Raw genomic sequence first — 23,557 nt, 5'->3', positions numbered from 1 at the left:
CCTGCACAGTAGAAAAGTGGGGGAGGGAGCAGAGCAGAGCTGAATAAATCAGTGGAGCTCATTAAAAGATAGTGAATATATCAGGTCTGTTGTAGCATAAAGGAGGACAGTTTCCTGTGTAACATGGAATAATTCTTGGGTTCTAAGTCACCTTTCTGGAATCCTAGTCTTAATCAGATTAACAAACATGCTTCTGATGAGGTTATTCTGTTGCTCTGTATTTTAGCTTGTTATCGGTGGCTTTTCTATTAATTACGAGTCAGATCACCAGTCAACAATAGTAGTGAGGGACAACATAAATAAAATGAGAGAGCCCAGGAGATGTCACTCGCAGGATCTCATGCATCCTGAAACTCCCACGGGTTCCTGCAGCCTCCCACATGCCTTGCCGGTCTTTTGTTCAATTACAGTTAATGCAATAGTTTGCCATTTTCTCCTTCTAATTATATTTTCAAGTGGGATTTGTAGCACATAGAAAAACATCCTTTTACATGTCGAGGCACCGGGGTTTTGTGCCTGGCATTGTCTGTCCCCTGGGTGCTGTACCATTCTTTCTGCAGAGCTCTGAATAAACAAGTCCCCCTTTTAGAGCTGCAGTTGTACAAACTGAAAATTTATGCATTAACTGTTTGCATTCTGAGCGTGCGTTCCAGATTACGTCTTCCAGCATGCATCTTCTGGCACGCTGCAGAATGTGTGTTTGTCCAAGGCACTTCTTTCACAGCACGCCTATCTTCCAGTCACTGAATCAGCAGATCAATTAGCACTGTTTTTGAGAATATGCATAATGGGCGAGTCAAACGCACAAGTGGTGAATCTCTCTGTGACTTTATTTAATTTGGGGGGCTGCGTTAACCTTCCGGCCAAGAGTATAGAGTAGGTGGTGGGCAAGCATCCTTTTCAGGAACAGGGACTCTTCCTTTCATTCTTATACAGTGTGCCTCTTAGATGGATCTCTCCTTTTCTCTCTGTGGGTGTCAGAAACATTTTGATCTCCTCAGCCTTTCTTATCTTCTCTGGGACATGAAAATACTTTTCAGGACGTAAGCAAAGGGCACTTTGATTTTGCGAGGCATATTTAAAGCGTTGGGAGGGTCAGTAAACTTTACCACCACCCAGTCATGAACCATGACATCCTGTGACTGAAATGATGTAGACATATTTTATACACAAGATCATCCTGCCTCTCCACTAATAATCTTGAAGACAAATATCACTTCCCAGCCAAGAACCAGCTTTCTTTTCTGCATTATTCCTACTGTGCAGGATGACCAGTGACTCATAAGGCTGTTTTTGAAAGCTAGCACTAAAAGCTAATTAAAATCTTTTCTGGTGATAAAGGGAGATTTGGGAGAAGTGTTGCCATGATTGTTTTCCCCAAGAATTTAATTTACTGCCAATTTTTCCTATCTGAACGTTACTTTCAAATGCACCCAGTGATAAGAAGCAACATCTGTTTTCCGTTCAATAGTACGAGAAGGCTCGGCATGGGGCTGAGTGTACACAGTCCGTGTGAATCTATTGTTATTCTCATTTCTTTTTTGTCCCCGTGCCTGGTCCATTTGCCGTGTACCATCCGGCAAACAGCTGACACATACTAGCTATTATGGACCCCGGCCTAATTGTAAGGTCTTAAAAGCTCTGCCATGTTTGGCTTCTAGGATGAATCAGGGGCCTCTATAAACCGCAGTGGTATAGACCACCGCTCTTATTTTGCATGTTCAGAGCAGTAGCAGACTGTTGTGCCAGAGGGTTTGTTGACGTTAAAAATATAGTCAGAATCAAGTGGCATCATTTCTCCTCCCCCCTCCCCCCTTCTTTGCCTGGAATGTTTTTGTTTTCCTTGGTAATAAAACATACAGTTACTTACAGAATAACTATCTGTAGATATTATTTTCGCTAGAAGCAGAAACTGGCAGATTTTAAATGTGCCAGTGCAGCTCCGGGCTGGCACCGTTTGTGAAGGGGAACGGGAAAGGTGACATGGCTGTCCGTCCTGGCCTTCCATTGCATTGTCATTGTCCCACGGGAGCCCCCGGACCGGTGTTAACAGACCACTCTATTTGGATTTCTGATTTGTGCCCCCACAGCCCTCTTGGAACAGAGATCACGATGACACGGCATCCACTCGTTCAGGAGGAACCCCGGGCCCTTCCAGCGGTGGTCACACATCACACAGTGGGGATAACAGCAGTGAGCAAGGTAGGAGAGGTGATCTCACTCTCTTTTGCTACTTGTTTCATTTTTTAAGGGCTGAAAAACCAGAAATGTCTAGTTAGTGACTATTTATACAGGTTTTCTAGAACATAAACCCCTTACAGTATGAGAATCAGCTTAGCTTACCCTCCGGACCCTTTCTTCTTCTGTGCCATTCTAGCTGCCTAACTGTCTGTCATCTGGCCACCTCCATAAAACAGGGCCAGCGAGTTGACTGAGGGCAAGATTAGAGTAGATTAGAAGTTCGAATGTGCGTGAACAGTATGCCACTAATGCCCTGCTCTGCAAGTAAGAAAAGTATTATGATTACTTGCCCTTTGAGGCTTTTCAAGAGATCGTGAAGAGACACCTTCCAAGATTCCAAGTTAACGATGTCTTCAGATGCTTAGAAGGCAGTGGGCCTTTTAGGGACTCACATTGGGCTTTCCCTCTCCACTGGGCTGAAGACATTTTGCTGGATTTACTTATCCGAATCTCTTAAGTGCTTGGCTTCATTGCAAACTGACTACAGGGAATTAGGAGGAAATGAAAAGAAACCAGATCAATTTAGCTTGTATTGTTCCTTGAATGCACATACCTGTGTGTGTACTTGGGTGTCCATGGATGTGCACGTCTGACTGTGGCTAGTAGGAAATAAAGTTTAAACATAAAGTTAATCTTCAGCAAAAAGGTGACTGAGTGTTCAGATGTCTTTCTTGTACTGCCTTTGGTGAGATTGACTGCAGTGGAATTTTGTGTTCAATCAGTGCAACCAAAGCTTTAAAGAGTATTCTCCATCTGATTATAAAAAGACGGCTTTATTGAAGTTGACTCTGAGTCCACAGTAGAGGTGCCTACCTTAAAATCTGGTTTGATGATCATGTTTCATTGGAGTGCCGTTAGACAACAAAAGAATTTTGTTTTCTTACGTAATTGGACCGTACCAATTAGAACTGCAAAGTCTAAAATGAATTTGACATAATTCATTTGGAAACAACACCAAGAAAGTTCTTTTTTTTAAGGCACGTGTATGTTCTTTGGACTGGGAATAACTTCTACACATAGAATTTGAAGCGTTTGAAATACTTTATTGTTCAAAGAAAAATTGCTGACTTCACCATTTTACTATAAGACTAGTAAAAAGCGGAGCCGGAATAGTAAACTAGTTCAGAGCTGAGGCTGAAACAGGTAACCTCTGACCTCTGACTTTTACTGGAAGATGATATGCAGCATAAATCCATGGGGCCTTTTTTATTTCAAGTGTGTGTACGTACATGTTATGTGTCGCTGCTCACAGCGCTATAGTTAAGGGATGGCGGCACCTTCAACAGAAAGCCCTATTTTCAACTTCTATCAAAGATAGAAGCTTTCTGTGCAGACTTGTCCCCCACCCAGCGGTCTGATCATTGTGGGTGCGGGAGCCCCTCCTTTCATCTCACCTGCCCTTCTCTGTGGCTTCTGGGGGGCGGGTGGTGTCCTTCATTCAGCCCTTGCTAAATGCCGAATGAGACCCGCAAGTGTCGCCACAACAACTTCTGTGCATTTCCATGCCAACCGCAACCCTTCTAAACCTTTATGCATCTCTGAGACCTGTGGAGCTGGGTCTTTGTGCAGCCTTCGGATTAACTGCGCACAGTGGCTCTTCCATGTTTTTCCCGCCTGCCTTTTCTGGCAGCCATGGATGTGTGAGCTGTGCCAGCATTTGGCCCGTAGTGCATGTCCTAAATAGTTATTTACACAGTTTGAGTCCATTTTAGTCAACTGGGTAAATAACAGCCCTCTTCAAAAGATTTATAAATCCATAAATATGTCTTTATACATACCCAATAGACAGAAATAACTCAATCTGTCAAGAACATATCCAAAGAGGTGTTTCCCCCACAGACAAGAGTAATACATATTTTAAAACTTTCTCTACTGTATTATTTGTACTGTTTCTTTTTCCTCATTCCTTTTCATTTTTCACCACTTCATTATGGCACCTGTGGCACAAAAAAAGAAATCCCTGGGCTCTGGTCCTCTGCTAAATAACCTTATCTGTGTGCAAAGTAGGCATATAATAGGCCATATCTCAACCGAGTCCTGTTCTTTTGGACTTTCAAAGTAAACAGAATAAAATAAGTCATTCAGGGAATTTGTAATGTTCTGACAGATTTCAAAATACAGTGACAATTCCTAGTTAGCCTTCCAGCCAGGTGGGGATTTTGAGTGCCTGAGGATTTGCCAAATTAGCGGCTGTTGTGATTGATAGAATAGTTTCAATCCAAATTTTTACCGAAGCATAAAAAAATAAAACAGAAAATCCAATCCTGGGCACTCTAAAAAGAGTGTATGTGAGATACATAATTAAGAAATTACTAAACATTCTTCTTCAGGGATTTGATGTTTGTTCATGATTTACGTAATACATCTTTCCCCCAACTCAGATTGTTTACGATGGTAACTTTTCCTATGGTATCTACTTTCATTTGATATTAGCACTTGTGGCCATTTGTAGGAAATTGATTCTTTCATAGAAAAACTCCTTTAAGTTGGCATTTAGAAGGCCAGCCTAACATCTGTATTTGGTTGCGGGTTCTGCCGCTGTTGCTATGACATTGATTTTGGGTACTCTTTAGCTTCCTCAAAGCACTTCCAAAGATATGAGATTGAATTCTGATTTTATCCTTGTCTATTATTTGCCCTCTTCCCACTTCAGAAGAGAAAAAAGTAAAGCTCAGAAATATTGAAGTAACTGTCAGAGTCAGCTCCAGGATCCGGTCTCTTGCCTTTGCTTTTGTTAACTACTTTTAGGATGGGGTGTCTTCACGACCCCAAGCAGAGTCTCATAAGATGAGGTACACACTGGCAAATATGTGACTCTTCCCTGTATCTTTTTTATCCTACCGTGTGCGGCTGCCCTACTAACCATAATCAGGGTCTACTCTAGGAAGCGTGTGGTTTGGAGCTGGAAAACACCAAGCACATCTGGTGCCTTTCCCCGCCGTATTAGAACTCCTTCCCAAGAGGGCTGCTGCGTCACTCTACAACTCACAAGCACCTTTAGCTATGACTGACCGCATTTTGAGTTTGGGCACGTCTTCCTTTTTTTGGTTCAAAGTCAAAAGTGATGACTATATGATAGTAATAAAATAATGCAATAACATATTAAGGGCTGTCAGTCAGTATAGGTATTTCCATCCCTCGCTTTGTAAAGGAGATCACAAAGGCTCAGAGAGGCTAGGAGACTTGTCCAAAGTCCCATACAGGTTGGTAGGTAGTAGAGTTGGGACCTAAACCCATACAGTGGGATTCCAGAGCCCAAGTTCCTAACACCAGCATCCTCTAGTGCTTTAGTGTGGCTAAGAGTGGAAATTAGATCATTGATGGACATTCTTTCTGTTTACCAGTTTGAGGTCTCTTTCCCCAGTGTCTGTACTAGGCCTGGCCCTGTCTCTGCAGTGGTGATGGAGCTGCGAATAAGCCAGAATCAGCATTAGCCTCAAGGGGGTTATACTCTGCTGGGGAGGGAGAATCTAGTTTTTTGTGTTAAGTAGGATGATTGAGATATTTACAGAGGAGCATGATGATTGATATGATTAATTTGTATTATGTATTAAGAGCCTATACCGTTTCGCTCATTCACAGATTTACTGAATGGAGAATAGGGGCATACAAAACAAATAAGGACATTTCTCTTGCAGAGCATTGCCCATTTAAAGCTCATCTCATTCTCCTCTTTTGTGAGGAAAAAGAAGAAGTAGTATTTCTATGTTGAAATTTGATGTAAAACATTTCAACTCTAAAGGAGTTTAATGATTGCTGAAGCCTCTAAAACCCACTTATGAACTTCTCCTTTTGGGGGTAGGACTCAGTTCAACAATAGTATCTTTGCTACCACTTAAAAAAAAAAAAAAAGCACGACCAGCATGTTTCTTTAAAGAGGGATAATTGAAAAGCACTGCTATTTCTTTATAGTAATGTGTCAATAGTTGCAATGCCTCCCGGAGTCCCTCACCGCCCCCCGCCCCCCAACACCAGCTTTTGTGAGTTCAGGCAACCTATAGGCGAAGGCAGTCCCATTTATTATTGAAGGGAATCTCAAGGCAGTGGTTTCAGGCTTTGGAGGCCAGCAGGCAGAGCTGGTTGGTGGTGGGGGGCGTGGGGAGTGGGGCGAGGGGCGGTGGGGAAGGGCCACATTATGTTCCAGATGACTAAGCAACGATTTATATACCAGCTCGCCTTTTTACATGAAGAAGAAAAGTAATAACAGCCCAAACCCGGGCATTTGAAACAGTCAGCTGTCCGATGAATAATGGGATAGGTGGGAAGGAGCGCTCTGATTGGATGTCTTAATGAGCACATTTCTCGCAGAGTTTGGGCTGCAGTTCCCCTTGACCTTTGCCCTTTATTGACCAAACTGACACTTCATTTTTCACATACTTCCAATTATGTCTCGGCTTAAGTGTTGCCCTCCCTCCTTTATTTCTTTCCTATGGACAACTTGAGAGTGGTTGAGGCCACAGAAGATATTTTAATTTGAAAAACTACCGTAGCAACTCAGGCTTGGGACGTAATCTGTAATCGGCAGTTTTTCAGATGAGAACACAAAGTGAATACTGCTGGTTTAGAAACAGTTTTCTTTGCTTTTTTTTTTTTTTTTTTTTTTAATCCCAACTGATTTTTAAAACATGTTTTTAAACATTTTTAAAAATGTTTGTTTGGGTTTTTTTCATTCCATTTGTCTGTTGGTCAGGGTAACTTGAATGATCTATTTTCTTTCACACTTACTTCTTAAGCCTTACACTTCTGCGGGGACATCTTGTATTTCAGTGGTGCTGTAATGCTTTTTGACTAATACACTTTGGAGAGAAAAGTAAAATATAATTGTGACCGTAGGCCTTAGCCCTTAGACCATTGCAGCCCCGTGTGTTACTTTAGTTACATTTAATGTCGGACTGCAAATTAAAGGGTGGCCTTTGCATGTAGTGGCAGGCAGAAGAGGAAAATGATTTCCTGATGGGAAAAGTCAGGTGTAAAAAGGAAAGGGAAGTTATTATACTCAGCAAATCCCTGTTATCAAAAGGTCCATATCATTAACTTATCAAACACATTGAACGAGATGGATAGACAGAGAATTGTTTTCCCAAGAACACCCCATGCTGTCTATACTCACCTTTCCCTTTATTGACTCATCAAATGTGAGTAACCGTCTTCTGTTCTCCATTCTGTTGACTTCTAGCATCATGAAAGCAGGTCATCTTAAAATAAAGAAAAATAACTTCGTCATCTAAAAAGTAGTAACTGTGTATTTAGGGGCATGAACTTGGCCATAGGTGTTTTCACAGAAAGTGCATCTTCTGACTATTAGGCAATATTGCTGGTAAACTTGAGGTCAGTGTTTTTCATCTTAAACAACTGGAAAATGTATTTGAAATTATTTACTCCCAGATATATTTCCCTCCAACACAGAAGTATTTGTTTCAAAAATGGATGAAGTGTTACCTACTTTATTATGTAGCCCTCTGGCATATCCATGGCATAATTTTACTATAATATGGTAATAAAAGAATATGTAAAAGGCAGACAAAGGTTCTGTCTTTTTCTGTAAGGTGACCTCTGTTACCAAGTAACTGCTTTACTTATGAGCTTATTAAAAACTCAAAAAATGAGCTTTTCATACTTCACAGGCATTGATGTGAAAATGAGCTGTCCTGTGAGTAGTTTTCTTGATCATTTTTAGAACAATTGATTAGCCAAAGAGCTCCTGTCATTAGTTGACATTGACTGATAGCAATTTGTCACAAGCTCTGAAGGTCAGCTAGACAGTTGGAGTTTCAGCCTGCCTTTGATTGACCTTTACTGATTCCATCCTCATGTGATTGGCTTTGAATAGGTCTGACCCTCAATTGGAAAAGACAGGGCATTAGTCAACAGGATAATTTCTTATATTTTCTGTTGATTGCTCATTTTTATTTATGTGTGAACTCATGGTGTGGATATCTTATCAAATTTATACTCTAATTTTTGAAATTTAAAAGGCATGATACTTGTTAAGTATGGCCTTAAAACCATAACTCTGTTTCCCTTTTGGTTTGCAACGTTATAGTGGACTCGGTATGTGATGTAGGCTTCGCTACTGACACTTGCCATTGTCACCTGTGCAGATACTGGAGTTTTGTTGCATGTGATGGAAACATGCACGTTGCATGGAATTTTGTGGTGGCTGTCGTGGTTGTCTCTTAAGAGATACCAACTCCAGTGGGACTTGTAGAACTTCTGAAATTACACCCCAATTCTCTGACTCTCCTAGAATTAATGATAGCGGTCTCTCAAGAATCAGGTGATAGGGGCGCCTGGGTGGCGCAGTCGGTTGAGCCTCCGACTTCAGCCAGGTCACGATCTTGCGGTCCGTGAGTTCGAGCCCCGCGTCAGGCTCTGGGCTGATGGCTCAGAGCCTGGAGCCTGTTTCTGATTCTGTGTCTCCCTCTCTCTCTGCCCCTCCCCCGTTCATGCTCTGTCTCTCTCTGTCCCAAAAATAAATAAACGTTGAAAAAAAAAAATTAAAAAAAAAAAAGAATCAGGTGATAGTTTTAAATAAAAAATGAGTGGTAAAGAATTATATGAATAATGATGCTGTGTCAATTCATCATTTGTCTCTGCAGCCAAAAAGCTATGAAAACTTTTTTAAAAAGTACCTTCTCCGTTTCCCTCAGCCTGCTGTAAATTAGAGAAAGCCTCTCTGGCTGTCATAGCATTAGCTTTTCAGTGGGAGGGGAATGTATTTTCTATTGTAGAGGACTCAGACTTAATTGTTCGTAACACTCGGTTCTTTCTTTCCAAAACTGTAAGGTATTTTTCCCAGATGCATCACATATAGAAGAATATAGCCCACTCTCATACTAATAACATGGATTTTATTGCTTCATGTTAATAATAAAAATGGCGACCTGAGCTTTAAAAACCCAGATCTTAATGTGTCGTTATTTAATTATTTAATGCAGTTTCCTTCTAAGGCCTTTCTTTTCTCTTATTCTCTCTCACTTTCCCTTCTTGATTCTGCATTGGGTTTTAAGCTATAAGCAATAACTTGTTTTTCAGGTCAGCCTTCCTAGGCATTCCAGGGCTACCACACACAGCCTGGCACAGCTTAACCGTGTGTTTCGGTTTCTACCCAAGAAAATAAACCAGGAGAGAACCCATTGTCCCAGGTGGCGGATTCTTCACCCTGTGTCATTCTTGGCAAGGCAGAAGCAGGGAAGTTAATTTTAGGGAAGTATCCATTTAATGTAGCCCAAGGAGATAAAAAGAGTTTAGAATTGTAATTGTTTTTGCGGAGGAGCGAAAATATTATCACGAGTTGTATTTAAGAGGGCGGGGGGAGTGTAAATTTATACATTCTGGTCAAGTCATCAGAAACGGATTAAGCACTTACTGTGTCGCAGGTGCTCTGTAGGGGGCTATAAGTGCCAGCAGGTCACAGTGTTTGCCCTCAGGAAGTTTGTGTGTGCTCCCAAGAGCATCAAGCGTATGTAAGTGGGATATTCTCTAAATATGGACTGTTCCTAGGGAGCTGGAATAGCTGGAATGAAATTTCACGTTGCTAATGACCCAGACGTGGTGAACTCTGTGATCAGGGCTGTTGACTGAAAGACCAGGTGGGAGCTATCTGGCCTAACTTGCAGAGGGACATCTCTACTTTGGTCCTCTGGCTGCTGCTGAAGAGGCTTAGCATCTGGCAGGCCCTGTGAGGTCCACTTTGATCCACAGCCCACTGGCAGGAACTTTGTTCAGCCCTCCTGCATAGCCACTCGGCCACTCGGGGGCCTCCACTGCCTTCAACTAGTGAGGTTATCATTGCTTTCTCCACCATCAGTCACCAGACTGCTGACTTATACTGATCCTTTTCAGAGAACTCTGACATTCTGGGGGAGAGGGGATGCCGTTGGAAAACTGGTAAAGTCAATGGATACCTTATCAGGGTAACATTTTTATTAATGCATAAAATAAAATACATAGGACTACAAGGGAAACTAATTGTATTGAAATTCACCTATCAAAATATTTTTAAGACAAATTATAGTATAATTATAGAAGTGCTTTATTAAATATGTGTTAAATAACAAGGTCTAGCTGTAATTCTATTGTCTACCACATTTTTGAAATAGTGATGAATGTAAATGATGTTTTAAGATCTTTGGAACAATTATATTGTTATATGTAAATATGATTTCCTTTGGTGGCAAAGTTTCAGGTCCTTCTAATGGTTTCCTGGTTTGTTACTTACCTAGATATGCACTTGAAAGAAATTTCAGTTAGAGGTTAGTGAGAATAAAATATAATTTTTTCCCCTTCTGACTATATGGATCTTCTGATTTCTAACCATGGACCCCCTGGTGGGGGAGGGTCTATGTAGCCCAAGTTAAAACCTTCTAAACTTAATTTAAGTGTCCTCTGCAGGAAGTATTCTGTAAACTCCCAGACTGGAGGAAGTAACCCTCTTCTGTGTTGTCATGGTATCCTGTGGCATATCCTTTCTCGTATATTGAAGTGAGCCATTCATGCATCAGCCTCCCCAGGATGCTTCCTGGGAAGGGACTATGTCTTGTTCATCTTTAAATCTCCTGTGCCCAGAATAGTTATGGGCACGTGGCCATTGGTGGGTAATTATTTATTAAAGAGGATTGGGAACCCTCTCATGCTTTCAAACTGTGATTACACTACATTCTCTCAGCACTGATTTCTTCTGGGTGCCAGATGGCTAATCACATCGCAATCTCAGTCAAAATGTAAATAGATACTGAGGTCTTACCTGTCCTGACTCCCAGAGATACATTTTAACAGAAGCATTCAAGAAAAGATTCAATGGATAGTCCTTTCAGAATTGGGGGTAGATGGGTTTGGGGGTGTACCTTAAATCATGCTGCCCACATAATTGCCTGCTCTGCTTACTCCTACTCTTGGGTACCATCCTCTGACCCTGAATGGGCTTCTAGTAGAGAATGGGTGGTGACTGGCAGCAGCATTTTAGTATATTTTAAAAGACCTTAGGGTAGGGTTAAGGATGAACGCTGAGACAGGACCCCCTGTTCACCCTGGGAGGATGCTTTTATATCTATGCCATTCCCCGCAGCAGACATGATTCCATCCCGTGGGATTTGATAGTCAGCTCTGCTCCTGAATTTCTCTTTTTCCTCCATGAATGCTAGCACTAATTAAGGATAGTGGTAGAGGTTTTGGCTGTTGGCCTAGCGAAAACTAACCCAAACAGTAAATTTATGCCAAGCATTTTCCTTAAAAAGAGGTAGGCGTTGTCTACCTCTTACATTGATTGGTCCCAGAAGTGTAGTTGGTAAGTTGGGTTGTGCTCAAGTGTCTGGCTTTGTGGATTAGTTCAGTCTTGCAGATAATTTTCCATAATTACTTAACCTAAAAGCATTCTGTTTGATTAGTACAATTAGCTTTGGCTTTCCCCATTTACCAATATCAACCCCATATGCATTCCCTCCATCTTATTTCCTAACAAAGGGTGAAAGAGGTAGAACTTTCTTTTACTTCTTTCCACATCAAGAGAAAAAGAGAATATGGACATATCTAGAAAATCTTTAAGTTTTCTTCCAATTTGTATATTTTTAAGGAAGGGGGAATTGAAGAGTGAATGTAGAAAACATTCAACTTGCTTGTTGCTAGCTTATTAGCATTCGATCACTGCTGTCTCTTTAAATATTTCATTTGCCTTAGTTTGAATCTTCCCTTGAGTGCCCCATGACAGCAGCCAGATAGTACCTTGATACCCTTATATTTTGATGCTTTGGGAGAAGAGGCTATATCTTAATTTTAAAACGTACTTCTATATTCTCTCCTTTGTTCTGAGAAAGGGTTTAAGGAAATTAACAAAAGTGTAAACAATAGAATAAAATCAAGATGTGAAGAAACAAGAACCAAAGGAGATTCAACAGGAGGCCAGTCATAAGGGTAGTTCAGAACACTGGGAATCATAAGAGATCATGTACAGTTGCTAGAAGTAGCCAGTTTGGCTCTGAGCTTCCTAGCAGCCAAAATGAAGAATGAAATATAATTAGTTACAAGATTGACAGAGTCCGTGGAAGTTGTTTGGAACAATCCCTTTGACTGGTGTGAGACTGGAGAGAGATTCTCCTACGGGTCCTCACAAGGGGAATCCAGTGAGATGGCCCCTCTTGCACCCCCCTCAGCTCCTAGCACAGTGCTGCAGATACAACCGATACCCGATAAACATGTGATTGACCCATCCGACTAGATAGACGCCTGGATTCATATTCAGCCCAATCTTACTTTCACTTCTTGGCACCTAAGCTAGTGTTGATTTCCATGGTTTAAACAGGTGGCAGCCTCTCTTAATCTCAGCCCAGGTTGTTTTGTGAGACCTTTCCCCCTTTTCTATCTCCTTCTTCTGACCATGGTGTGTCAGCTCCGTTTTCCAGTCTTTTCTCGCCATCCCTGGGGCCAGTGATGCAGGTGAGAATGCTCTTGTTGTTCTGATTATTGTCTGCTGAAATAGGGTTAATGGCCCCAGAGAGATCCATTAAGTGATGAAGAACTGGGGTGCCAGCTTGGGAAGATTCAGGTACCACACTCTAAAAATGGACATTCTGAGGGAATGTGTTTTCAGCCTGTAAAGTCGGAGGCGGTGTGTTATGAATATTTGCTTTACTACATCCCAGCAACAAGAACATCCCTTTATGGGAAAGGAATACATTTAGTGCAAATAGAAAATATTGCTCGATATCATGAATTTAAAGCTTCTGGGAGGAATCTTCTCAAAGGTAATAGAAGGAAGACAGGAATAGTACCATTCACTAACTTAATGAGTATTAATTGAATGTCTATTATGTACCAGTGCTAAATGTGAGAATTCGGAACAAAGAGGCTGTTCCTGGAACCAAGAAGCTGACAGTCCAGTGGCGGTGCAGGTTGTTAACATATGGTAGATTAAGGCTCAGGACTGAGTAGGTCCCGTATAATTTGGAAGTAGAGGAATGGCACCTAAAAAAGCGGTGTGGCCTCTCCCTGTCCTTCCACAGGAGCGTCTTCCTCCATCACAGCACCCTTTTTCACGGAGCCCAAATGGGACTCAAATGTGGGTCCTTCTCCACATGGCATTTCCATCCCCTGAGTTGGTCCTAGCGTCCACCTGCTTTTCATCCCCAATCTTCCAGCTAGCTCTCCCAAAGGGGTGTGTCTTTGATGGGAAGTCGGGACAGATGGAGAAGTAGAAGGACATGTGAGGCCAAGAAATTAGTTGGTGTGAAGGCGAGGCGGAAAGCGAAAGCATGACAGCTTGGAAGCTGCGTGTGTGCCTCAGCACGAGCAGAGAATAGGGTGTGGGAAAGGAGGAGTTACAAGGGAAAGCGAGAGGCAGCAGGGGCCAGACCGTGAGGGATCAAATCTGTCGTCTTAAGGAATTGGGAGTTTGCTTGGGAGGCAGTAGGGAGTCACTGAAAACGTTAGGTTGGTGTCATGGCAGACCTGCTTGAAAGAGGAATAGATGCGGAGGGAGGCTGGAGTCACGCTGCAGTTATTCTGAAATGTTGAGGATGTGACATAAGGCAGAGTGAAGCGGATGGAGAGGAGAGCTTTGGGAGAGGAGACTGGACCAGACCTAGAGGGGACTGGGGTTTGGCAATGGGGGTTAGAAAGGTCTGGGATGATGCCAAGGTCTCAGAGTACTGTTGTCTACATCACAGGTCTCTTCTGGCCTGCTCACTGTCTTCTTAAGTGTTAGCTTCCCTTCTCCAGATATGGGAACAATATAGATGGCCATTGTTGCCTGTGGTTTTTTTCCTCACATGCTGGTGGGACAGAAGCGACACTTTTCCTACCCCTTCCTGAGGGTTGCCCACGGAAGTCCGGCCACCACTCTCTTTCGGAGGGCTCTGGCTCCATGGGGACCAGGGGCTGGGTGGAAAGGAAGAGGCCAGCTAAGCTATCATGGGAATTCCGTGACTCATTTCATCGGTTTACTGCTCTGAAAATGAGGTGACTTCCCCCTTTGCTTGACAGTTGACTGATGAACATTTCCTGAGTATTTGCAGAGTAGATGTTTTGTTACATGGGCCTTGGTGTTCATGGACTCCCACTGGATTCTCATCCTAGCGTGTGCTTCAGCCTTTCCACTTCCCAGGCTGCTAATGTTTCTGTTTATGTAGAATCTTCAAATCACCTGCCCAAGACTTAAGAGACTCTAGGACTGGAAACAGTATACTCTTGGGCTGCTGATGCAACTCTGGTTACATTTACTTTTTTACCAGAATACTACAGAACGAAAGATAATTTTTTATACCAAAAGAGTATTTTTTAGACTAACAACACTGTCACGGGGTACTTAGTATGCCTACACTGAAAGTTGTCCTTAAAAATAGTGTACTTCATTTTGTGTGTCTAGAATTTTTTTGTTGGTTCATTTTTAGTTTTCACTTTCTTTCCCAGGATGTGGGTTTGTGTATTTTTAGAAGGATTGTCCTTTACTTCGATTCCAGATGTCCTGATGCTCTCGATAGGAAAGGAGTCAGCTTTGGAAAACGTTAATTGCTCTGCTAAATGGTAGAATGTTAATAAAAGCTACATAGCAAGAAGTGGAATCATTACTTTCAGGCTCCAAGAATGTTCCTTAGGCTCATTTTTCGTAACTGAAGTGAAAGCAATAGGTTTGCATTATGTGGGTCAGAGTTATCGTCTTAGATAGTAGCCATGGTCCTTAGATTTAATTTTCATATTTCAAATGGAGGCGGTAGGTTTAACGTGTCTTACTTTGCAGCTGGAACAGATTCTATTTTTAATCTGTAAGTCGAAAATGGCATGGAGCCAGGTGCTGCCCGGATCCAAATGCATAGTTCCTGTTGATATCAGTGAGTTTCATGATGGATTGGAAAGAAGTACGTGGCCTTTATTCCAAATATCTATCTGACTCTTTAGAATTAAGCATGCTGAACAAATCCTAGCACTTTTCAAGTAAAAATGAAGTGTTTTCTAATGTAGCAACCATGCTGGCTTAAAGGTATAATGCAACAATTCCAACTAGACACACACACATAACCGTAGAATTGGTTTTCAGGCAGAGAGAGGCAGCTGGGATCAGGGACCTGGGCGGCATAGTAAAGGACATGGCTGTATCGAGCTACACAAAATTGCCTTTAAATAGAAGAGGTAGGGGAGAAAGCCTTTTCTTGGATGGTACTCTGCTCATGGGAGTACACACGTTATTTTATTTTTATTTTTTTTTGGGTGGGGGGAAGTACACACATTATTGTTGGTGAGTAATTCTAGGAGGGCCCTCCTGCACTTCCTCAATCCTATTACCCTGTGGTGGGAATGGTAAGGCAATATTCGTTCAGGATTGACTGATGTTTGCATCTATAAATAAATGTACTCAAATCATAATTGTTATAGCAGGATTGTTTGATTACCTGGCAATGGCCTTGTTCTGAGATAGCTTTTGGATCACCTGTTCAGTGGGAACATTTGACAGACCTCATGTTTATTACCCAATTGAATGTCAGTAGCAATTGCAGCTAAAGATAAACAAAAATGCAAGTACTTGTTGACCTTGACTTTTTTCCACAAGAGATTGGACTTGATGGCTCTATTGCTGTTGAGCTGATAAGGGTTATAAACAGTAGTTTAAAGAAAATGCTTTATTCCCAGAGGAAAATACCCTGTTTGCTGTGGGAAATGGCAATAGCCATGTGTACCCTTTGCCAGATTTTCTTAATTCACCTTAATTTGGCCTGTGGGAAAAGGATGTGGGAGGGGGGACTTTTATGGCTTTAATATATATTTGCATATTGTTATAACTTGTGAATGGGGGTGTAGTTAGCAGACTGAGTACAACTTTAGAAGAGGCCAATGACGTTTCTATGACTTACGATAGTAACATGATTTCTTTTGAAACTCTCACGTTAATATAATATTGTGTTTCAGAGATGCAGCTCTTATAAAAATGCACTGTGGTGCAAAAATGCTCTTTCAGATTCTAATTAAAAACATAAACACGTCATTGATCAGTGATTTCACCAGGGGCAAGGAGAGAGAAGATTTGACCAGGTGAATATATTTACATGGGACACCACAGAAGTGCATGGGAGATGTGACAATCAGCACTTTTTCTTGGGCACCCAGTCTTAAGTTCCAGATTTGAATCAAGAAACTCTGGGCCGTTAAGGATTCCCCATTTCTTGGTGAGGCAGAAAGCCTCGGTGACCTATCCTTTCTGCTCTTAAAAATCCCAGTGCATTTTCCTTTGCGAGGAGAGGTGCTTTGGCTTAATGCCACTGGCTTCAACTTTTGCTCTTAAAATGTTGTTTTGATGCATAGTGTAGTGATGGATGAATTGATTTCTGTGCATAAACGGTGGCCTAGATTCTTGCCCTGTGGAAATCCATGGAATTAAAAACTGTAGGTTCCCGGAGTGATAAGAGGTAAGCAAATGATTAGATATGCATGCAGGGGAAAAAATTGAGATGCTCATAGAATGGGAATAAAGGTCTATGTAATTTGCAAGTTTAATGGAAATGTAAGCCACTAATACAACTAATAATTTAATGCTAATGTGTGAGAGTAAGTAAGTGTAATTCTAATCACTTCTTATTTGGTGTGTTCTCGAAGAGTTCTGAGTAAAAATGGACTGTATTGAAATATCTCCCTGGCTACCTGGGATGAAAATCTGGTCTGCCGACAGCTGTGGCCCTTAAGAAACCTCTGGGATACTAGTGACTCAGATTTCTCTCTAGATAGAAGTTTGGGACAATTTGAGATTGCAGAATCTCAACCAGAATTTCCTGCAGAGAGATTTAGAACACTAGCTGCAGGATTTATCGAATAGGTATCCAGGATCCCGTCTAGCATGCCCTTTTAAGTAGCCACTGGTATTATTTAATAATACAGATGATATTTTTTTCTAAAACTATTTGACCTTTTGCTCTACTTTTCAAAGCACAGATTTCCTCGCGAAGGTATCTGAGGCAAGCTTTGGATACATTTTTTGTGAGAGAATAGGGGCTGTTGAATGAAATTTTAAAACATAAGTAAAAAACGCCGTATTGTTTCTAACCAATAGGGAATGTCATGCTGTCTAAGAAAACAACAGTGTCAGAACAGAAGAGTTCCACTCTCCCCGGTCTTCTTTGCTAGGCCCCTTTCCTTGTGAGTTTCTTTGGAGAATAACTGCTTGCTGACTTCCACTTTTCTATGAAACTTTTGTGAAGAACAGTGGAAATCTTTGCAATGACAGATGCCATAGCAGATTATTATGATGTCCATTACATGGTGAATGAAATTAGGAAGAGTTGATTTCTGACATGGCACATACCCTTCCCTGTGACAGAAAGGCTGTAACCTAGAGTCTTTGTTAAGAATCACATCCTCAGGATTGCTGGGGATTCTCTGATTAATACATTAGAAATGAGCAGAAAGGAGGCTGCCGCCTGCGTGGTCCCGGTCCCCTGCAGCAGGAGGGTGCCTGGGACTCTGGGCTCACGCTCCTCATTCTTGGCTGCACAGGGGGGAATGTGGGCGGGGAGTTCTCTCTTTCCTCCTAGCAGTCACTGAAGGATGTGGCAAGGACATGAATTGTTTGTGGCTGGCTCTCTATCCTGCTGCTAGAAAGACTTCTGCGTTTATCTGCATTTTTCTGAGCACCAGTCCCTGTGAAGCCACCTCCCAGGCCACTTTGTGGGAAAGCTTTCTTTATGGTGGATGACGTGGCATTTCTTGTCACTTCCTCAAATTCCTTCCCATTGCCTATCAGCATTGCTCTGCACTTATCTGGGTTGAGCTTCAGCCAGCCAGAGCTGATCCAGGCTCCTATTTCAGAGGGGCAGAATGACAGCGATGACGCTGCCATTTCTCCGGTTGTGACCGGGGGTCCTGCGGGAAGGAGCAGAGAGAAGACCGGGGCAAGAGTTGAGGACCATTGGCTTGGTTCTCAAGACTGGCACCTTTAGTCTCTTCTTTGCTCCCGACAGTCCTGCTTCTCCGTAAGACTGACAGTGTTGGGGCGCCTGGGTGGCTCAGTAGGTTAAGAGTCCGACTTCGGCTCAGGTCATGATCTGGCAGTCTGAGGGTTCAAGCCCTGCACTGGGCTCTATGCTGACAGCTCAGAGCCTGGAGCCTGCTTTGGATTCTGTGTCTCCCTCTCTCTCTGCCCCTCCCCTGCTCATGCTCTGTCTCCCTCTGTCTCAAAAATAAATAAAACATTAAAAAAATTTTTTTTTTAAAATGACTGGCAGTGTTGTTTATTTTGATGTAAAGTTGTAAGTAACTTTTCCAGTTCTAACCTAAAGAAATAAAGGCCACTTAACCTGAGTAAACCTCTTTGCACAGAGGCCAGTCCTGACAATTTTGAATCTCTCAGAGGAAGTCTAATGAATTGGGGTTTAGAGTATCAGAGACAGGTAGCTGTTTTGTTCTCACCTTCCATTATTTAACAAATATTTATGGAATACCTACTGTAAGCTACATACAGTGCTAGGTATGGAAAAGAAAAATTTCCTAAAAATAACATAATTTTTCATGCCTTCAGTCTATGAAATGTGTGGGCCTTCCACCATCCATCTTTTAGCAGGACACCTCTCCATGTCTCCCTTTTATAGGTGACAACTGCCTAAGGTCTGACAGGGTGTAAGTGGGAAAACACTGGGACCTGAATCAGCCAGGTTTTTCAACTCCGACACCTTTTTTTTTGGTGCCAGGTTAAGAAGTAACCCAGTAACTGATATCTTTTTGGTCCACTTATTTCTGAAATGCATTCACCAGTTCTCTCTCATTGGGGAGAGAGAAAAGAGAATAAAATAGGAAGGATCTTTAGAAGGAAGTGATGAAGTATTGCTTAACATCATCTTTCTTTCTTTCTTTCTTTCTTTCTTTCTTTCTTTCTTTCTTTCTTTCTTTCCTTTCTTTCTCTCCCTCTCCCCCCCCCCCCCCACTCACAGAGTACCTCCTTTATACCAGGCACTGTGCTAAATCCTGAGACAGCAAGCATGAGTAAGACCAATTCCTGCCCTCGAGGATTTTACAGTCCAATGTTTGATTCTCCCCTCCCTCTTGAATTAAGAAATGTCTGGGAGAGCGCATGGGTGGCTCAGTTGGTTGGGCGTCCGACTTCGGCTCAGGTCATGATCTCATGGCTCATGAGTTCGAGCCTTGCATCAGGCTCTGTGCTGACAGCTCCAAGCCTGGAGCCTGCTTCAGATTCTGTGTTTCCCTCTCACTCTACACCTTGCCCACTCGCCTTCTGTCTCTCTCTCTCAAAAATAAATAAACATCAAAAAAATTTTTTTAAATGTCTGGGACAAACCTATTCATGATGTTTTCTCTTTAGGAGTTACCTTCTCCTTCATACAATTCACTTGATGCATTCAGGGATAAGGGATTTCAGTGTATGAGTAGAACTGACACAATCTTCCATTGGTCTTTCCTCATGGAAAAATGATGTATGTTTAACTCCCTCGTGCAGAAAAACAACTTAAACTTACCTATAAAATGGGGTGGTATTAGTACCTATTTATAGGATTGTCAAGAAGTTTCAACAAGCTGATGGACAGAACTTAGTACGTGGCACATAGTATCTGTGTATGTGTTTGTGTATGTGTTAGCGGCCATCATCAATATCATCATCATCATCATCATTTGGTTTGTTTTTCTATATGGAAAAGAAACTCTGGTTAGGATTAGTGTTTATTTCTGAGTCTGAGTGACACTGTAGCAAGGAATTGAGAATCTAGTACTATTCCCTTCACAATGGAGAGTGTTTATCTGCCCTTTTGTATCAAAACAAGGGGTCGTTCTAAACTTGGTGGGCCACTGAGATTTCACTCTATTATCCCTTCTATTATCCACCACTCTCAAATGTCCCAAGTCATGTCTGTCACTTTCACTTTAGGAGGTAATGAGGAGGAAATGAATGATTAAGAAGAGACATGGGTACAAATGGCACCTATCTTTTTTTTTTAATTTTTAATGTTTTTATTTATTTTTGAGACAGAGAGTGACAGAGCATGAGCAGGGGAGGGGCAGAGAGAGAGGGAGACACAGAATCCAAAGCAGGCTCCAGGCTCTGAGCTGTCAGCACAGAGCCCGACGCGGGGCTCGAACCCATGGACTGTGAGATCATGACCCGAGCCGAAGTCGGACGCCCAACCGACTGAGCCACCCAGGCGCCCCCAAATGGCACCTATCTTACCACAAGGCCATTGGTCTACTGGATTCTTTTAAAGCAAGGGCTAGGCTTCTTTCTACACCACATATTAAGGTGCTTGTGAGAAGATAAGGTTTGCGATGTCAGTCAAGGTGATGTGTTGAATGGCATACCTCTGGTTGACGATCAGTTTGGGGTAGGGTTCTGTGTTCTCAGAGGACCTAGGTGGGATTGCCTCACAAGAGCCCAGCGAAGATGGAGAACGGAACAAAGTTTCTTTTTGTATCTCTGATCTGATCTTGTCACAATAATCTGTGGCCTTTGACGAAGCTATTGGGCAATATCAGGCCTTTCAATTTCAGAATACCATGTTACTAGAAAATTGTAAGATATAGGAAGATAATCCTTACTTTCATGGATAAATGTTACCAAATGCCACGTATCTTAAGGACTAGGTTTATAGTCGTTGCAAGGGGTATCTCATGCATATCAATTGTGAATAGGAAAGGTTGATTCTGGGTAGTTATGGAGAGGCGAAATTAGACCTACAGGCAGGTCTTTGTGGCAAATTAGCTCTCCTATTTCTTTCACCTGCAAAATTACTGGTGGTGCTGACTGCCCCCTCCTCCTCTCCCTCACCTCATTGTTCGCATCTCTTCTTGCTCTTCTTTATGTTCACATTGTTGTGGCCTCATTATGATGGCAACAGAGAGTCTATTTCCCATTTTGACTATTTTAATTTCTTTTTCTAACCACTCACCCATGACACAGGAATGTGTTTGAATGTTCAGTATTAGTTGCAAAGCTCTCCCTCTTCCAGGGAGTAGAGGTGGTTTCCTAACAACCAAACATGATCCAGTTCCTTTTTTTTTCTTAAATTTTTTTAAATGTTTGTTTTTATTTTTGAGAGAGGGAGCGAGTAGGGGAGGGGCAGAGAGAGAGAGGGAGACACAGAATCGGAAGCAGGCTCCAGGATCTGTGCTGTCAGCACAGAGCCCGATGCGGGGCTCGAACCCATGAACCATGAAATCATGACCTGAGCTGAGGTTGGACGCTTAACCGACTGAGCCACCCAGGCACCCCAGTCCAGCTCCTTTTAAAGAGAGGAATTTCTTATGCCTGTGGTGATGACTCTGTTCTATCGTGGCACAATGCAGGACTCCACTGCAAAGCTGAGGATGCTACGCAGAAGATGAAAAACACAGGGAAGCACTGGCAGATCCTCGTACTGAGATTCTTTTTCCACGTGTCATTTGTTAGCACTTTCTCAACTTTTTATTATGAGTATTTTCATACATACAGAAAAATAGAATAAATAGTACAATAAATAGCCCTAACTTACCAGTCCATTTCAACAATTGTTAATATTTTGCCATATTTGCTTTGTTTATATACACAGATGCTCACACATATGTGTATATATTATTATATATTTTTCTTCAGCAAGAAAGAGTATTTAAGAATCTATATATTTCTGAGGCTATAGATAAATCACTGATACCTGTATCCCCCCATCAAAGCGTTGAACCACTTTTTTTGGCATCTCAGAAACAAGTGCTAAAACATCAGGAGAATGTAGTTGTGCTTGATTCTATGTGAGGACCAGCTCAGTGATAAACTTCTATTTTTTTAAAAATATTTATTTTGGGGAAAGCATAAGTGGGGGGAGGGGCAGAGAGAGGGGAACAGAGGATCTGAAGTGGCTCCAGCACTGACAGGGTGACAGCAGTGAGCCCAGTGTGGGGCTCTAACCCATGAACCCTGAGATCATGACCTGAGCTGAAACCAAGAGTTGGATTCTCAACCGACTGAGCCACCCAGGCACACAATCAATTTCTATTTTAAATATTTGTTTATGTGTGCTTCGTGTTGGGAACTTTTAAGTGACTTTCTCTGAAGCTGTGTGGTGAGCTGCAGAGACCTGCTATCATTGGAGCACAGGTGTTCGTGTTCTGTCCCCACTGAACAACGTACAAGCCCGGTGCTCCGGGCTGGACCACTCACATAACCTCACCGGGATGAAATTTCTTCTGGAAGTAAAAGAGGCTGGGCTAGGTCATTGAAACGGCTTCCTTCACTTCTGAAATACTGAAATTCTAAGAACCAAGTTGAACAAACCTAGATAGAGTGGAGAACTTTCAAGAAACATTTTACATATAGATTGAAATTTGCAGAAGGTCAGTAAATTCCACATAATTTCATGGTCAGTGAGGAGAAATTATGAATCTAGGACTTAGCACTGGTAATAGCAATCAAAGAGGACAGACCATCCCTGATATTTGACTTTTCAGAAAACCTAGGTGCAAAGTAGTGTTGTGGATTTGATTTCTTTTACATTCAGTTACAGCTGAAAAGGTCCAAATGCCTACCACCTTTTTGAATAGATGTGGAGTATGTAGCTGCTTTCTTTGGTTATTACTGGAACTTCCAAGTGATTTACCTATTTAAACATCTGTATCCTGCATTTCTTCTGTATACCGTATCTGTGCTGGGGGAGGGGCATGGGTCAAGAATGACTGGGAAAGATGGATTCATATTGTATGTCAAGTGAAATATCATTTTAGTTAGATCATATATGAAGTTGCCTTACAATGTTTAGGGAAGACTTACGTTTTTCCCCCCTTTTTTCAAATGTAGACTTCTGAGAATAATATGACTAGGTCAAGTATACAGTAAGCTTTTGAGAAATTATCCTTTTTTTTTCTCCTTTCAAGAAGTGATGAAGACTTTTTTTTATATCTTTTGATATAAATCAGTTGACAATATGAACATTTATTTGTCATCTTGGATATAATCTGTTGATAGCAAGCTGCATACATAGCCCTTAGCACACAGACATAATAGAAGCTGCAGTCTGATATTGGTTAGTGAAATTTTCAGCAAAATCTTGTTAACATAACATCAGTTTTATTAAATGGCATTAAGAGATAGAGGTGTTCTCTCTTCCTCATGTAAATATCTTTCCGCTGCCTACCTGCCAGTTTGGGTTCCCTAAAGTTAATTCTTCCTCAAGTTTTTTTTCCTCAAGTTTTGTTTTGTTTTGTTTTTAACTATTTGATGAGAAGATTACACTGCTACAGGCCAGCTAAAAGGGATGTATTATTTGAACCGCTTCCATTGTTTTTAAAATCATTGTTTGTGTTGTAATCCTTTCAAAGAGCCAGCCAGTAGCTGCTTTCCTGTTTAAAGAGTAAGCTCTTTCCATTGGCA

General features: G+C 41.8%; 1 protein-coding gene across 6 annotated transcripts in view; it reads left to right on the top strand.

The window, feature by feature from the left end:
• Positions 1 to 23,557, top strand: part of MEIS1 (Meis homeobox 1) — a 140,323-nt gene that overhangs the window by 30,633 nt on the left and 86,133 nt on the right. For 5 of the 6 annotated variants that reach the window (XM_086700982.1, XM_086700981.1, XM_086700983.1 and 2 more), the window contains one exon: positions 2,091 to 2,202. The exons of the other annotated variant lie outside the window; for it this stretch is intronic. In XM_086700982.1, the coding sequence (XP_086557108.1) occupies positions 2,091 to 2,202 (112 nt within the window). The remainder of the gene's footprint in view (positions 1 to 2,090; positions 2,203 to 23,557) is intronic. 6 annotated transcript variants of the gene reach the window in all.

This window comes from Puma concolor, chromosome A3 (genome assembly GCF_028749965.1).
Source record: "Puma concolor isolate L17-30 chromosome A3, mPumCon1.1.hap2, whole genome shotgun sequence".
NCBI classification, from domain to species: Eukaryota; Metazoa; Chordata; class Mammalia; order Carnivora; family Felidae; genus Puma; species Puma concolor.
The sequence above is the reverse complement of the archived record's forward strand: the minus strand, read 5'-3'. Positions and strand labels throughout refer to the sequence as shown.